The following is a 17031-nucleotide window of genomic DNA, read 5'->3' on the forward strand; positions in this document are numbered from 1 at the left end:
GAGGTCAGTGTGTCAAACTTCAACAGCACCACCTTTGATAATGAAGTTGGGTTTGGTGCAGAAAGAATGGAGGTTAGTGCTATCTGAGAGGGTGAGATTGGAATAGGTGAGTCCCATGTAATTTCAATTAAGCTTCCTCAACTTTCTGCTCAAGTTCCTTTGCAATAAATATTGATACATAAGTTGCCTCCCTCAATGTTTACCTGCATTTTAAATTTGTAATACATATGATGCTTGAATCTTTAATAATCAACACTTTAAAAACTTTTTTGTTTTTGTTTAGTTTTGATAACTTAGTATTTTCCCCAAATAATTTGACGTTGGTAGATTTTCACAGCTGCACATCTCAACAGTGCTTCCTTTCCCACCATCCACTCCTCACTGGTTTTGCATCATATATTACACATAGTCTCTTTAACTGCCAGTAGATGGATGTAGATTCTAAAAATGTGAAATTCAATCAGCACTTGATCATCTACAACTTGTCTCTCTAAAAATACCCTGTTTATTCCTACGCTTTTAGCTTTGTTACCCACTGCTTATTAACCCTATGACCTCTTGTGTAAATTCCAGCAATCCAATGTGTTTCAAACATTTTCTCTGCTACCTTTACTCCACTGTTCTCTTCAGCTCTGGCTTGGAGCATGTTAGCGGTGTGAGATGCTGGCAGGCAACCATCTCCAAATATTGCCATGACAAGTGTAGTCTGAGAGTGATGTAAGGGCTAGACTCCAACTGCTCCTCTTCAAATAGTTATTTTCCAAATGTGGAGACAAGGCAAGATGGTGCATGAATCCTGGAAGATTACAATCCTTTGCTTTTTGAGAGTATCGACTCCTGCAAAGTGCTTTGTTTTTACAAATTATACGTCACTAGCAATGGTGAAAGAAATAATAACACTTTGGAAAGAACCATCTTCAATGTTTTTGTTTATAAAAGAGATGAGGTGGAGGGGTGCCTGCAACATGAGAATGAGTTTGCAGTTTTGATAACTGGATATCAAAATCTGTGTAAGGACATGAGCTGCATACTGACTGACAGTGGTATGACAGGGTGAAGTTGGATCCTGGCAGCTGGAGTCAGTGATGGGAGGTGTTACACTTCATTGGTTGTGTACCATGATTGGGAGGTATGAGAGCTGCAACATAAAAGATGGGATTTCAGGAAAATAAATAGAGGAAAAGTTAATGGAGGAGAAATGAATTGCAAGACTCTTCTAAAATGAATAAAGGTAATTGAACGGGGGTCAATTATCCTCCATTTTCACATCCCCTTCCTTTACCATTCAGAGGACTACACCCCCTCCACCTATCAGCTTTTTTCTCTTCTGCCCTTCCACCCATATCCACCTATGACCTCTTACCTGTTGGCCTGCCCTTCCCCCACCCCCTCCCCATACCTTTTTACTCAGGTACCTGCCTGCTTTTTACTCATGACAAATGGCTCAGACCTGAAATGTTGGTTATATCCAATAGACCAGTGGTTTTCAAACTTTTATTTTCCACTCACATACCACTTTAAGTATTCCCTATGCCATAAGGTGGTATGTGGGTGGAAAGAAGAAGTTTGAAAACCACTGTTTTAATCATTCCAAATTGATTCATTATGTGCACAGTTTCAGATCTCCAAAGGAAATGGGCCAATGACAATTTTTCTCAAGCAAAATATTGGGTCTAGAGCAGTGATTCTCAATCTTCCCTTCCTACTCACATCCCACCCTTAAGCAATCACTTATTAATCACAGAACACTTATGGCATAGGGAATACTTAAAGTGGTATGTGAGTGGAAAGTAAAAGGTTGGGAACCACTGCTATTGACCAGGGGTGTCAAACTCAAATTCACGGAGGACCAAAATTAAAAACTTGGACTAAGTCGAGGGCTGAACTAAAGATTTATTGAAAATTTTCAACAACATCTGCGTGTTTTCTCTTCTTTCAACATATGTAATGTTAAACTTTTTCTTATTAAAATAAATGTTTAATAATAGTTTTGGATAAACTCTTTCCAGAAGCATTAACAAATGAGAAATAAAATATTCAAGAAATAATATTTCTCTATAGAGGATTTGTCAAATGTTGCTAGTGTGCTGTTGAATAGTAAAATCTGAGGGCTATTGAGAATGTGGGAGAATAACATGATTCCTGAAACAACCAAATGGGTGACTGATTGTGGGCATGAACTCTAGCAGGGTTATTTGCCATGCGCTTTTTCCATTGGTACAGATATCCTTTGATTGACACACTTTTCAAGTTTTATGCCTAATGAGCTTGTATCCAGGTGCAGGACCATTTTTAACCAGGAATATATTTATCACTGTGACATGAAACTATTGGAAGATCGTTTTATCCTGAGATTAAAATTCATAATCCTTACTCAGGCCTGTGTGCGGGAGGGCGGGGTTTGCGGGCGATAGGGTTGGTCAACGACAGTGCGGGGGCATCGGCTCTCGCTGCAGGGTGGCATCTCGGCGGATCAGCGGCCCCGTCACCGTGAGTCGCGGGTCGGCCTGCGGCAGGGAGGGGGAGTGGGCAACGGTCCTGGTGAGGTCAGGCCCGAGGCCTCCGGTTCCGGGCACTGGGAAGCGGCCTTGGCTTCCCCTGACACCGGCCAGGCCCCAAAACCAGAGTCCACAGTGAGACCCTGCAACGTAAACAGAGGAGGTGGGGGCGATTAGCAGGCTGACGCCAATGCATTCTGGGATTTGTTGTATTACTGTGCATGCACTATACTGGCGCAGCGGCCAGCGGGCCACCTCTAATACATTTTTGAAATGATCTTGCGGGCCAAAAAGAGTTTGACATGTGTGCTATAGACGATGCATGATGTGGTGAGTTTCTTCAACACTTTTGTGTATTGCACTACAATCAGTGCCTGCAGACATTTCTGTTTAACTTTAACTTGAATGTCAACTCATTCATCTTATCTCGGTAGGGTTATCAAACGTCATGATTTCTATGCTGTGACCAAGAAGAGATGATACGTTTATAATCATGAAATGTTTGGTGGATATTTTGCAACAGGCCATTTCATCTGCACATTGTTGAATGGTTTATGAGGGGAGAAATTTCTTAGACTCTTTGAAAGAAGGAAAGCAATTCCTTGGGGTTATGTATAAATTCTCGATTTCTGACCAGACTTGTAACTTGGTTGTTGTTTTTCCTGCAGACAGGGAGGGAGAAGAGGACCAAACTGCCAGACAATGAGGTGGACAGTTCTGACAGCCGACATCTGGGGCCCAGCCGAAGGCAAAGCGCAGGGAGGATGGCCTTTGGGCATCCAAGTAGCACTGCCAGTGTGCTTAGAACTAGTTTACTGAAACGGAAGCCTCCGCTGCGGCTCAGGGTTGGTCCGAGAGTCCACTTCAGCAACACTCTTCAAAGCAATCTCTCTAGCAGCAGAAACATCAGCGATGTGAAAGGGGATTCAAAGAACAGTGATATTGGGAGCGTAGGAGGGGCTCCTCAGCTGACTAGCAATGAGTTCTCACCGAACTGCGACATAGTCGGGAAGGATGCCTTGTCTGCGTTGGCCAGGGCCAGTACTCACTTGTGTCAGCAAGAGATCGCCAATGTGGTCTGTTTACACCAGGCTGAGAAGCTGATGCCACACACTGTACCTCGCTTCTGTCATCTCTCAGGTAGAGTGAGTAATAATGCTTAAATCCTTTTAGCAAAGTGTTATCAATTTATTGCAGACCTTATAAAGGAATATAGCAATGGAACATTCAGAAACTGACTAATAGTATCCAGCACTCCCAAAGCATTGTTTAAATCATGTGCTGAAACAAAAAGCAAAACACTGCAGAAGCTGCAGATTTGATGTAAAAACAGATTGCTGGAGACGTTCAGCAGTGGTGGCAGTGCTTGAAGAAAGAAACAGAACTAACATTTCAGAATGATGAAAGATTATTAATTTGGTTTTTTTATTTTCCAGAGATCGTGTGAGCTAAATATTTTCTGATGTTTTCGTTTTTAATTTTGGAATATGCGATGTTTTGTCATATTAGTTTTTTTCTTCTGAGAAAAGTGGCTTCACCCCACTTATTCAGTTTCCCTTTTTTATCCTCCCAGTTCTTCTCTGGCTTTGTTTAAAGAACAACCATGTTTGCAATAGTGAAAAATCACAGACGATTTTTGAAAAGAAAATCAAGCATCTGTTTTCCTGGAGGGGCTTTTACATGAATATTGCCGTGTTTTTGTTTAGGTCTGATTTTCTGGATCCTGGCCTTGCTAAATCACAGCTGGAACTCATATTATGGGCTGGCTTTTCAATCATATTATCTGATTTAGGAACTACCCATTGCCATCGTTCCACTGTCAATATATTAAACACTATGAAGGGTACGTTTTAATATTGTAGTGTAATTCATATTTCTCCCTGTACAATTATTAGATATTCTGTAAATTCACGAAAGTGTTCATTAAACATAGAATTGGATGTAGTTTTGTGTGGCTGAGTTGTTCAAATTGTAAGATGGAATGTGGAGAAGTTCTGCTAGAATAATAGGACAAAAGCAATCCAATCCAGCATCTGCAGTTTATTGAATTTGATTTTTCTCAAGGTGCTCCTCTAGCTAGCTCTCTAGAGATTCAATCTTAAGAAGGGACTTCCTGGCCCAGAAATAGAAATGGTAATAATGAGTTTACTGTTATATACATTGTGCAATGGCCATAAGCACAAAAATTCTTATTTACTGCAGCTGGACAGGGACTTTAGAAAGAAAACTCAGCAGTATACATTAAATTAAGAAGATAATAAATATTCACAATTGCCCTAGTGCAAGATAAAAGAAGTGGCGTTAAAATAATCCAGATATTCCTTTTTATGGTATCAGAGCAGTCCCTCATTAGTGTAACAAGGAGAAGTTCAAGAACCTGATAGCTGTCAGAAAACGGTTCTTGAGCAGAGAAGTGCTGGTCTTCAGGCTTCCACCCGAAGGTGGCAATGCTCCAGAAACCTGAAGCCCTCCATTTCCGTAGGACAATGGACGATCGATAATTTGTTAACGTGGGTGGAAATTGAGGACCAAAAAGCATAACAACAAATTTCATGACACTAAATCTGATTCTAAAATATTGTGGAGCTTTGGTGAGGAACAGAGTCAAACTCTTTTATCCCCAAGATTGATTCATGTAAAACTAAAGGTTATAGATTTAAGATGGGATGGGAAAGATTTTAAAGGGACCTGAGGGAACCACCTTCACCCAGAAGGCGGCGGGTATATGGAATGAGCTGTCAGAGGAAATGGTAGAGTGGATATATTTGTAACATTCAAAACACATTTAGGCAGACACATGGATAAGAAAGATTTTGAAGAGTATCGGCTGAATGCAGGTAAATGGGACGAGCTTGACTTGCATGGACGTGAAAGGCCTGTTTTCATGTTGGGGAACTCTATGGCCATAACTTTATAAAAATCAGAACACTGATGCAAAATATTAGAAGGCAGGATCAATGCCTGTGTCATTCCAAGTCACTTGATCTCACTGGAAGATGACCCATTCATTTTAAATCTCTTTTCTCTTCATTAACCAATTCCGTTTACACTCGTATATATCCTTAATTGAAAATTAAGGCTGTGTTCTCGCACCAACCCTCTTTTCAATCTTCTTCAGCATGATGCTGAACCAAGCCATGAAAGACCCCAACAATGAAGACGCTGTTTACATCCGGTACCGCATGGATGGCAGTCTCTTCAATCTGAGGCGCCTGCAAGCTCACACCAAGACACAAGAGAAACTTGTCCGTGAACTACTCTTTGCAGATGATGCCGCTTTAGTTGCCCATTCAGAGCCAGCTCTTCAGCGCTTGACGTCCTGCTTTGCAGAAACTGCCAAAATGTTTGGCCTGGAAGTCAGCCTGAAGAAAACTGAGGTCCTCCATCAGCCAGCTCCCCACCATGACTACCAGCCCCCCCACATCTCCATCGGGCACACAAAACTCAAAACGGTCAACCAGTTTACCTATCTCGGCTGCACCATTTCATCAGATGCAAGGATCGACAATGAGATAGACAACAGACTCGCCAAGGCAAATAGCGCCTTTGGAAGACTACACAAAAGAGTCTGGAAAAACAACCAACTGAAAAATCTCACAAAGATAAGCGTATACAGAGCCGTTGTCATACCCACACTCCTGTTCGGCTCCGAATCATGGGTCCTCTACCGGCACCACCTACGGCTCCTAGAACGCTTCCACCAGCGTTGTCTCCGCTCCATCCTCAACATCCATTGGAGCGCTTACACCCCTAACGTCGAAGTACTCGAGATGGCAGAGGTCGACAGCATCGAGTCCACGCTGCTGAAGATCCAGCTGCGCTGGATGGGTCACGTCTCCAGAATGGAGGACCATCGCCTTCCCAAGATCGTGTTATATGGCGAGCTCTCCACTGGCCACCGTGACAGAGGTGCACCAAAGAAAAGGTACAAGGACTGCCTAAAGAAATCTCTTGGTGCCTGCCACATTGACCACCGCCAGTGGGCTGATAACGCCTCAAACCGTGCATCTTGGCGCCTCACAGTTTGGCGGGCAGCAACCTCCTTTGAAGAAGACTGCAGAGCCCACCTCACTGACAAAAGGCAAAGGAGGAAAAACCCAACACCCAACCCCAACCAACCAATTTTCCCTTGCAACCGCTGCAATCGTGTCTGCCTGTCCCGCATCGGACTTGTCAGCCACAAACGAGCCTGCAGCTGACGTGGACTTTTTACCCCCTCCATAAATCTTCGTCCGCGAAGCCAAGCCAAAGAAAGATATCCTTAATTGCATCTGCTTAAATTTCTTGAAAAACATGATAATGTTGATTACAACAAATTTATTGTCATATACATTGTACAATGTATACCTGCAGTGAAATTCTTGCTGCAGCTGAACAAGTACTTTGTTTTTTTAAAAAAGCAATAGAATACATTAAATTAAAAGGAGATAATAAATATTAACAGTTACTGTAGTCCAAGCAACAAAAGTAGCATTGCAACCGTGCAGGCAGTCTTTTTTGTGGTGTTGGAGTAGTCCCTGATTCATGTAACAAAGCAGGTGCAAGAACTTAATAGCTGTTGGAAAGAAACTTATTGAACCTAGAAGTTCTGGTCTTCAGGCTTCTGCACCTTCTACCTGAGGGTAGCAGTGAGAAGAGGATGTGATCACGGTGGTGGGAAGCTCTTTATGATGTTGGCTGCTTTCTTGAGGGAGTGCCTCACATGAATGTCTTCATTAGATAGGAGGTCGGAGCCTGTGATGGACCTCCTATATTTGCTGCCTTCTGTGATCCTGGGCATTCAAATTCCCAAACCAAGCTGTATACTTTCCACACTGTTCCTTCCACAGAGATGAGAAATTGCATCAGGCAGAGGGTGGCGAATCTGTGGAATTTATTGTCTCAGACAGTTGTAGAGGCCGTCATTGGGTAGGTTTAAAGCAGAGATTGATAGTAAGGGCATCAAGGATTATGGGGAGAAGGCAGGAAGGGGAGAATACATCAGCCATGATTCTACTGAAATGGCCTAATTCTGCCTCTATCTCTTATGTTCTTGTGCGTCTCTTGAAGTTTGATAGCGAACCTGATGACATGCCAAATCTCTGGACTCCTTAGAAAGTAGAGTCGTTGGTGTGTGTTCTTCAAAGTAACATTGATGTGCTAACTTCAGGAAAGGTCTTTTGAAGTTTGGACTCCCAGGAACTTGAAAATTCTAACCCTTTCTTCCTCCATCCCATCAATGCAATGTGGTCCCCCCGTTTCCCCCCCCCCAAACATTTCCTAAAATCAACAATAGGTTTCTTGGTGATAATGAGAGCGTGATTGTTGTTCCAGCATCACCCAACCAGGTTATCGATATCCATCCTATATTTTGACTCATTATTTCCAGTTATTCAGTGATACCATCAACAAATGTTTTGATTACCCTGGAGTTGAACTGGGCATGAGTGTCCATGTTGCGTGACACCTTATTAAAGGACTTCAGAAAGTCAGATCACTTCTCGTTTCTCACCTGCTGCACCTCACAGATATGATGCATTTCTCAGATATGATGCTACTCTCAGAAATCCATATTGATTTTGCCAATCCTATTATTCGCCTAGTTCCCTTCTGTTACACTCTTAATAATAGATTGTAGCAGTTTCCTAATTATGAAGTAATGTTAGCTGGTGTTTATATTTCCCCATATTTTTCCTCTCCCTTTTTCTGAAACATTAGGATATGTTTTTTTTCTATTGGAATCGATTTAGAGTTTATGGAATTTTGGAAGACCATGTCTGGTGTCTCCATTGCCATCTCTTTCAAAATCTTGGCATGTAGGTCATTGGGGATTTTATTGGCTTTCACTCTGGACCTGTTCTGCACTGCTCTGTGACTCTTCATCCTTCGTGCCATTACTGCTAATTTAGCTTACCCTGATTATGTTTTTATTTTGGAATTAAAGAGGAAGGCAGAGAAACCACAGCATGGTTCTTCACACCAGTCTCAGAGTGCAGTGGGTGTGTATTATTTTAATAATGCTTTTGAATGGAAACATAAGAGACTGCAGATGGTGGAATGTGGAGCAAAAGGTAAACTGCTGGAGGAGCTCAGCAGGTCAAGCTGCATCTGTGATGGGAAGATGTGGGCAAGTTTTTGGAACAAATCATACAAAAACATTCACCATTAACAACTGAGCTTTGTCTTTTGGGAAATGTGTATGATTTGGAACCCCAATTGAAGTTGTCGAAATATCAATTAAAAATTTTTAAAGTTGCATTGCGGTGGCCAGGAGATGTATAGCAATTACATGGAAATCTGAATCCTGTTTCAAAATTGATTGTTGGGAGAGGGAGGTGCAAAATTGTATTCCCTTAGAAAAGGTAACTTATAATATTAGAAATGGGTATGATACATAAAAATATGGTAACCATATTTAGATATTGTGGTTTTGGATATCCATTGATTTTCTCTTCTACAGCCACTTTTTAAAAAAAAAGTCTTAATGGTTGAACCATTGGTTTAATTCTACTGTTTTGTAACTATCCTGTTTTTCTTTTTGGGAGGGTCAGGGGAGGGGTAGTTATCACAGTAGTTTTGCACATATATTTTTTCTTTTACACTTTTTTCTCTCTTCTCACTTTTATTTTTACAACCTTTTATTTTTATTCTATTTTGATAATTGTAAGTATCGTTTGGAACTGATTCTATATTATATTGAAATGTATACAAAACCATAAATAATTTAAAAAAATCTGCCTCTGTGGATGATTTGGAGGTGTTTGGGTATTTAGAAACCACATTGAGTTTTCATTGTGAAACAGTGTCAGAATATTAGTTTTGGAGGGAGAGAAGATGGTGTGGAATCAACTTAGTCACGTTCTGTCATTTTTTTGGGTCTATAGATATATAGACTAAGGTCTCTTCCTCAGTGCTTTCTCAGGCTCAACCATTCATATTGTGCCCTTATAATCCTCCCATTCTTCTTCTTTGGCTTGGCTTCGCGGACGAAGATTTATGGAGGGGGTAAAAAGTCCACGTCAGCTGCAGGCTCGTTTGTGGCTGACAAGTCCGATGCGGGACAGGCAGACACGATTGCAGCGGTTGCAAGGGAAAATTGGTTGGTTGGGGTTAGGTGTTGGGTTTTTCCTCCTTTGCCTTTTGTCAGTGAGGTGGGCTCTGCGGTCTTCTTCAAAGGAGGTTGCTGCCCGCCAAACTGTGAGGCGCCAAGATGCACGGTTTGAGGCGTTATCAGCCCACTGGCGGTGGTCAATGTGGCAGGCACCAAGAGATTTCTTTAGGCAGTCCTTGTACCTTTTCTTTGGTGCACCTCTGTCACGGTGGCCAGTGGAGAGCTCGCCATATAACACGATCTTGGGAAGGCGATGGTCCTCCATTCTGGAGACGTGACCCATCCAGCGCAGCTGGATCTTCAGCAGCGTGGACTCAATGCTGTCGACCTCTGCCATCTCGAGTACTTCGACGTTAGGGGTGTAAGCGCTCCAATGGATGTTGAGGATGGAGCGGAGACAATGCTGGTGGAAGCGTTCTAGGAGCCGTAGGTGATGCCGGTAGAGGACCCATGATTCGGAGCCGAACAGGAGTGTGGGTATGACAACGGCTCTGTATACGCTTATCTTTGTGAGGTTTTTCAGTTGGTTGTTTTTCCAGACTCTTTTGTGTAGTCTTCCAAAGGCGCTATTTGCCTTGGCGAGTCTGTTGTCTATCTCATTGTCGATCCTTGCATCTGATGAAATGGTGCAGCCGAGATAGGTAAACTGGTTGACCGTTTTGAGTTTTGTGTGCCCGATGGAGATGTGGGGGGGCTGGTAGTCATGGTGGGGAGCTGGCTGATGGAGGACCTCAGTTTTCTTCAGGCTGACTTCCAGGCCAAACATTTTGGCAGTTTCCGCAAAGCAGGACGTCAAGCGCTGAAGAGCTGGCTCTGAATGGGCAACTAAAGCGGCATCGTCTGCAAAGAGTAGCTCACGGACAAGTTTCTCTTGTGTCTTGGTGTGAGCTTGCAGGCGCCTCAGATTGAAGAGACTGCCATCTGTGCGGTACCGGATGTAAACAGCGTCTTCATTGTTGGGGTCTTTCATGGCTTGGTTCAGCATCATGCTGAAGAAGATTGAAAAGAGGGTTGGTGCGAGAACACAGCCTTGCTTCACGCCATTGTTAATGGAGAAGGGTTCAGAGTTCTGAATCCTCCCATAATGAATCATTTAATTCCAACTGGGATTAAATTCCATCTGCCATTGTTTTGCCATCACCAATTTTCACATCATTTGCAAACTCAATAACCATACTTCTACATTCACATCCAAGTCATCAATGTACATGCCCTAGAACTGATCATTCCGGTCACAGGCTTCCAATCACAAACACAACTCCTCTATCATCAACCTGCATCCTATTACTAAGCCAGCTTTGGATTCATTTGCCACTTTACCTTGTATTCCATTTTTGGCCTTCATGTGGGACCTTCCTAAAGGTTTTTCTGAAGTTCATGTTGAGTTCGTCAACCAAATTGACCTAAAACTATTTTGTTACTTTTTTCAGAAAATTTGAAAAAGATTTCCTACCAACAATGCCATGTTGACTAGCCCTCATTAATTAATTCCAAATATAGATTAGTGCTGCCCCCCACAATTTTTTCCTGTAACTTTCCTATCATCAAAGTTGAACTCAAAAAATATACACAATCCTTCAATGTTTATTTTTGTCTTTATTTTATACAATGTAGTTGACTTGTCTGAAAAGTAAGAACTTTGGTGCATCTGCTCATTGTACTTGACGATAAACTGTCATGTTCATTGTTTAATACACAAAAATGCTGGAGAAACTCAGCAGGTCCCGCAGCGTTTCTCTAGCACTTTTGTGTATTAACTACAATCACATTGTCTGCAGTTTCTCGTTTCACTCATTATCTGGCTTATCCCCGCTGCCCTTCCTGAATAAAGTAACTCTGGATATTATATTTCAATTCATATGGGAACTCACTTGTGACAAGTAAATATTTTAAAATCTTTATCAAAGCCTCAGCAGCCTTCTCCCCAGTCTGCGCTGTACCTCATCATTTCCTGGGGAAGCATCTGTCTTTGTGTTTTAATGTTAACATGCTCATGTCCCTCCTGGAAATCTGCAACTCCAATGTCATTCTCCTCAGTGAATACAAATGTGAGCCTGCAGAGCTCATCATATCTCATCCATCAATCCACCATCTCTGGCTGTGCTTTTAATTCCTACCAGACCCGACTTTTTTCTTAGTCTTAATATACCCAGAAAAGGCCCTGGTATTTTCATTAACATTGTCTGCCATTGATATTTCTTAGCTCCTTTGCTCTTCTAATTCTTTTATGTAAATTAACATAAAAAGGTATGAATGTTGGAAATACAAAATAGAAATAGGAATCGGAGGAACAACTTAGCGGGTGACATAAAAATTGTGGAAATAGAAACAAACAATATTTCATGTCAGTAAAGTCCTTCATCAAAATGGGTAAAAGGGAGATGATATTTTTGGGAGAGAGAAGGTGGGGCAAGAACTGCAGAAAAAAAATGTACGTCTGTGATAGGCCAAGCCAAAATGACGAAATGGCAGTAGTTGCCCACACATTAATAGGTGGTTGCCCTGTAATGTAATCAGTAAGGTTGCGGGACTGACTAGTAGGCTGCATTTGTATGAGTAAATTAAGAAAAAATGGTCAGCCTTGATCTAAAACAGAAATGGGAAATGCTGGAAAAACTTACCAAGTCAGGTGGCATCTGTGGAAGGAGATTATTGTTTTAGAGGGACCCTTCAGCAGATCTGAAAAAGAGAGATTTTTTTTTCTGGATATTGGTGAAGGTTGAGAAGGGTAAATATCACTCCTCTTCCATTTTTTATCATGAAGAACAGACACAAAATATTTTCTCTTTCTACAGATGTTGCCTGACTGGGTGAGTTTTTGCAGCATTTTAAAGAAGAGTGTACACACCCACCCACCCACCCCCCCACCTCCCCACCCCCCACCCCCCACCCCCCCCCACCCACCCCCCCACCCCCACAAAATGTGTTTGTCCCAAATGTTATAGAGGGTGCTATACATGTTATTTCTTTGTGTTTATTTGTGTGTTGCACTGAAGCTGTTTTTCTTCAGGTTGTAAGGTACAAGGACTGCCTAAAGAAAGCTCTTGGTGCCTGCCACATTGACCACTGCCAGTGGGCTGATCTCGCCTCAAACCGTGCATCTTGGCGCCTCACAGTTCGGCGGGCAGCAACCTCCTTTGAAGAAGACCGCAGAGCCCACCTCACTGTCAAAAGACAATAGAGGAAAAACCCAACACCCAACCCCAACCCACCAATTTTCCCCTGCAGCCGCTGCAACCGTGTCTGCCTGTCCCGCATCGGACTTGCCAGCCACAAACGAGCCTGCAGCTGACGTGGTCTTTTTATCCCCTCCATAAATCTTCGTCCATGAAGCCAAGCCAAAGAAGAAAGAATTGTATAATTGGATGATAAATACATTTTAACTTCCCCTCCCTGTTTTCCGGAGGGACTGCTCCCTCTGGGACTGACTCATTTCTTCCCATGAATCTCCCCCGCCACTTCTGTGCCTACTTCTGTGAGCGTAAGAAATACTACACTTGCAGCTATGCCTCCTCTGTCACCACTGTTTGGGGCCCCAAATAGTACTTCCAAGTTAAGCAGAATTTGTGAATCTGTGGGGGTCATTTAGTTTATCCATTTCTCTCACCAATGGCCTCCTCTAGATCTCAATGAGTCCGGATGCCGATTGGGAGATTGTTTCGTTGAGCTCCATCCATTGCAACAGCAAGGACCTCCCAGTAACCACCCAATTCAATTCCACATACCATTGCCATGCCTTCATGTATGTTCACAGCCTCATGCACTGCCAAACTGAGGCCACCTGGAAAATGGAGGAACAACAATGCTTTCTTTCTGAGCACTCTCCAACTGGATGACATTAACATTCACTTCTCCAATTTCTCTTAACCCCCTCCCCTGAACCTTTCTTTCCCTATCTTTCTATCTCCATCCAGCTCCCCATCCTTCTCATATCAGAGAGCTACCCTTGATCTTCTCCCCCATCACTTTGATTTTTTTCCTTTTCCATCCTTTCATCTGTATCTACCTATGACCTGTTTCCTGTTAGCCCTTGCTCCTCTCCTTCTCATTCCTCTCTCCTCCTCTCCCCCCACCATTTTATTCCAGCACCTGTCTTAATTATACCCAGAAAAGGCCCTGTCTGTTTTTGCTTTTACCCGATGAAGGGCCAAGGCCCGAAATGTTAGTTACTGTTAATTTCTAAAGATGCTGTGTGATCTGCTGAGTTTCTCTAGCACGTTTATGTACTGCACTCTGCTCCAGCTTCTTCAGACATTCTTGTTTAACTTCAACAAGGATCTCTGGTATAAAAGCATAGAGGGGATAGAGTTTCAAAGTTCATCTAGGACAGTTTTTTGAACTAGTATGTGGATAGTCTTGCAAGAAAAGGGTCAGTACTAGATCTAATATTTGGGAATGTAGCTGAATAAAGAGTCTGAGAAAGTATTTTTGGTGAGACACACCATAACTGCATGTTTCAAAGCAGTTGTGGAAAGGAATAAAAAATGGTTTGGAAATTGAAGCCCAGAATTTGGGAGGGGAGACGTTTTTAAAAATATATTGAGATAGGATTTTGCAAAATTAAATTGGGAGTAGCTATTTGCATACAGGTCTACATTGAACAAATAGGAGTCATTCAAAAGTGGAAGAATGTAGGACACAGGAGGCAGTAGAAGTAGATTGGGGAAAGATGGTAGGTCAGTGAGAAGAAAAATGAGAAATTTAATGTGTAAGACAGCAGCAGCAGCGAGGTTTGATGCTTAATATTTTGCTACACAGGAAGGAGTTTTAATATGAAAAAAACTACCAAAAACTGGTGGAATCAGTTTTATTGAGCACATTTAAGGGGCGTTTAACAGCCGCTTAATAGGCATGGCAAACTTGGATCATTTTCTCTGGAGCATCTGAGGCTAAGGGGTGATCTGATAGGTTTTTAAAATTGAGAGACAGATACAGGGCAGATGGTCTTTTTTCCTGAAGACATCTATTAAATAATTGAGCACAGAGATTTAAGGTGAGAGTGGGAAAACTAAAGGATATTTCTGAAGAAGTTTTTTAAAACCGAGAGGATGATAGGTGTCTGGAATGTACTGTCAGTGGAGATAGTGGAAGCAGATATGATGGTGACATTTAAGAGATGTATCGAGAGGCACATGAAGAGTCAGGATGGGGAGAGATAGACTTGGTGCTGATGTGCACTTTTTGGCATAACTGACGATGGGTTGAGCAGCCAGTTCTTATGCTCTACTGTTCTGTGTTCAAAAGAGAGACTTCAGCTCCTTGCATAGACTAGGGAAGTTGGAATTATTCTCCAAGGCAGCAGAGAGTAAAAACTGTTCCTATTGGTGGTGATGTAGAGAACCAGGATACATAGAATGAAGACAAAGGTCTGAAGTAAATAGTGAATAGATGAAGTTTAGAAGTCATTGATTGTTGTGGTTACAGAGAGCTGTCAGTATTTGAATGGAAATAATTGGAAGGTCTGTGGGGAGGGGGTGAGAGAGTAGGACTATTTGCATCACTCTTACACAGGGTGGCTTAATGGGTTAGGTTTCTGTCTCTGTTACCTTTCTCTAGTATATTATCATTTCCTCACCTTTGTACTCCATGCCTTCCCTGTTTACTCCCTCACTCGTACCCAGATGCGGAGTGCACATCAGAAAGAACTGTTGTTTTGGTAAGGGTTCTGACTCTAAATGTTGACCATTCTTTTTCTCTCACTGAATCTGCTTGACACTGAATTCCTGCATCAGATTGTGTTTTACTCCAGATTCCAGCGTCTGCAGTCTCTCGTGCGTCCTCAGTAAGAATACAATCCGGTGCAATCATAATAGCATCCTATATGCTACTTTCTAGCCGAGTATAACACCTTTTGTTATTGGACCAAGGAACTCAAAGGAATCGCGTGCTAGATGATGTAATAGAAACAGAGTTGGTGAAGTACATTGGAAAGACCCTGAGGAAATTAAGCCTTTTCTGGTTGTTGTGATTATACTAATTAGTAATTTTTTTTTGTAGGGAAACCTAATAGCATCATCCAGTGGGAAGATGGCACTGTGGATCTAACATCCATCCAAAACCCAATTAGAATTGCCTATGTGCTTGTCGTTCATGGCAGAGCCATCAGGCAGCTTAAACGAATGATCAAAGCCATCTATCACCAGCGCCATTTCTACTACATCCATGTTGATAAGGTACACATTCTCACAATCCTGATAGGTATGTTGCTTGCTGTGTGGCAGGGAACTTCATCTGCATGTTGCATGGATTGGATTAAGACTGTAAATGGTATTAATGTGGCTTCAATTGCAAGAACACAGGTTAAAATCTGGATTGTGGGAACAGTAGAGAGCTGATCACAGTAAATTCATGTTTTTTGGTGAAAGTACAGCACTGATTCACCATAATACTAGGCTTATGTTTTCTTGGTTTTGTATATATGTTTAGAATATTAATGAAAGCAGTCCAGACCAAGGTTGGTGTTCTCTTCAATAACAGCTGGGTTTTTAAGGATTGGAATTAAGGAGGGTTCTTCCTTTTCCTGACCCTGGAAATATTCCACCGAGATTGAACAACAAAAAAAAAATCAATGATGAATAAAAAGAGGGTGGATAAGTGGGATAAAGGCCAGCACTGATCAAGTAGAACGATGGAACAGTGAAGGGGGCTAAAATGGCTGAACTTGATTCTTTGTTTACCACCAGTAATTAAACTGTAGAATAATTAATTTTTAAAAATGCCAGAAATCTGAAACAAAAATAGAAAATGATGGAAAAAGTCAACAAATCAGCCTTGAGTGAAGGCTGATCGTGGAAGAAATGCTTTCACTATCCACTTTCAGGTGAAAGTGGAAGGTCTGTGGGGAGGGGGTGAGAGAGTAGGACTATTTGCATCACTCTTACACAGGGTGGCTTAATGGGTTAGGTTTCTGTCTCTGTTACCATTCTCTAGTATATTATCATTTCCTCACATTTGTACTCCATGCCTTCCCTGTTTACTCCCTCACTCGTACCCAGATGCGGAGTGCACATCAGAAAGAACTGATGTTTTGGTAAGGGTTCTGACTTGTAAAGCCACATATTTTGGCAATACGTGGCTGTCGGGAGGCCACGTGAATGCGCAGGAGATGCCTGCAAGGCGAACTTTGTAACCCTCCTCCGAAAGGGATAATCGCCGCAGCACAATGGCCTCCCCAGCCATCTGAATGCAGCTGCTTGAAAGCGGCTGCATTCAGGATGCGCGTCAGCTGGCGAGCACCTGACAGCTCCTCTCCCAGCTGCCCTTTCCCCTGCCACAGGACGTTAGGGCAGGGGCAGCTGGCGTGGGCTGTCAGCACAGGGACTGCAGGGCTGGAGCTGCCGGCAGGGGAGTACAGGGTTGGGGCGGCCGGCAGGGGAGTACGGGGTTGGGGCAGTCGGCGGGGAAGTACGGGGCTGGGGCGGCCAGCCCCCTTCTCCCCCGCCG

At 42.6% G+C, this 17031-nt stretch overlaps 1 protein-coding gene across 4 annotated transcripts in view; it reads left to right on the plus strand.

Moving 5' to 3' along the window:
• The window catches only part of xylt2 (xylosyltransferase II), a 158102-nt gene that overhangs the window by 13489 nt on the left and 127582 nt on the right, over positions 1–17031 (plus strand). For all 4 annotated transcript variants that reach the window (XM_069929397.1, XM_069929399.1, XM_069929398.1 and 1 more), the window contains exons 2-3: positions 3167–3638; positions 15586–15761. In XM_069929397.1, coding sequence (XP_069785498.1) covers positions 3167–3638; positions 15586–15761 — 648 coding nt within the window. The remainder of the gene's footprint in view (positions 1–3166; positions 3639–15585; positions 15762–17031) is intronic.

This window comes from Narcine bancroftii, chromosome 3, assembly GCF_036971445.1.
Source record: "Narcine bancroftii isolate sNarBan1 chromosome 3, sNarBan1.hap1, whole genome shotgun sequence".
Taxonomy (NCBI): domain Eukaryota; kingdom Metazoa; phylum Chordata; class Chondrichthyes; order Torpediniformes; family Narcinidae; genus Narcine; species Narcine bancroftii.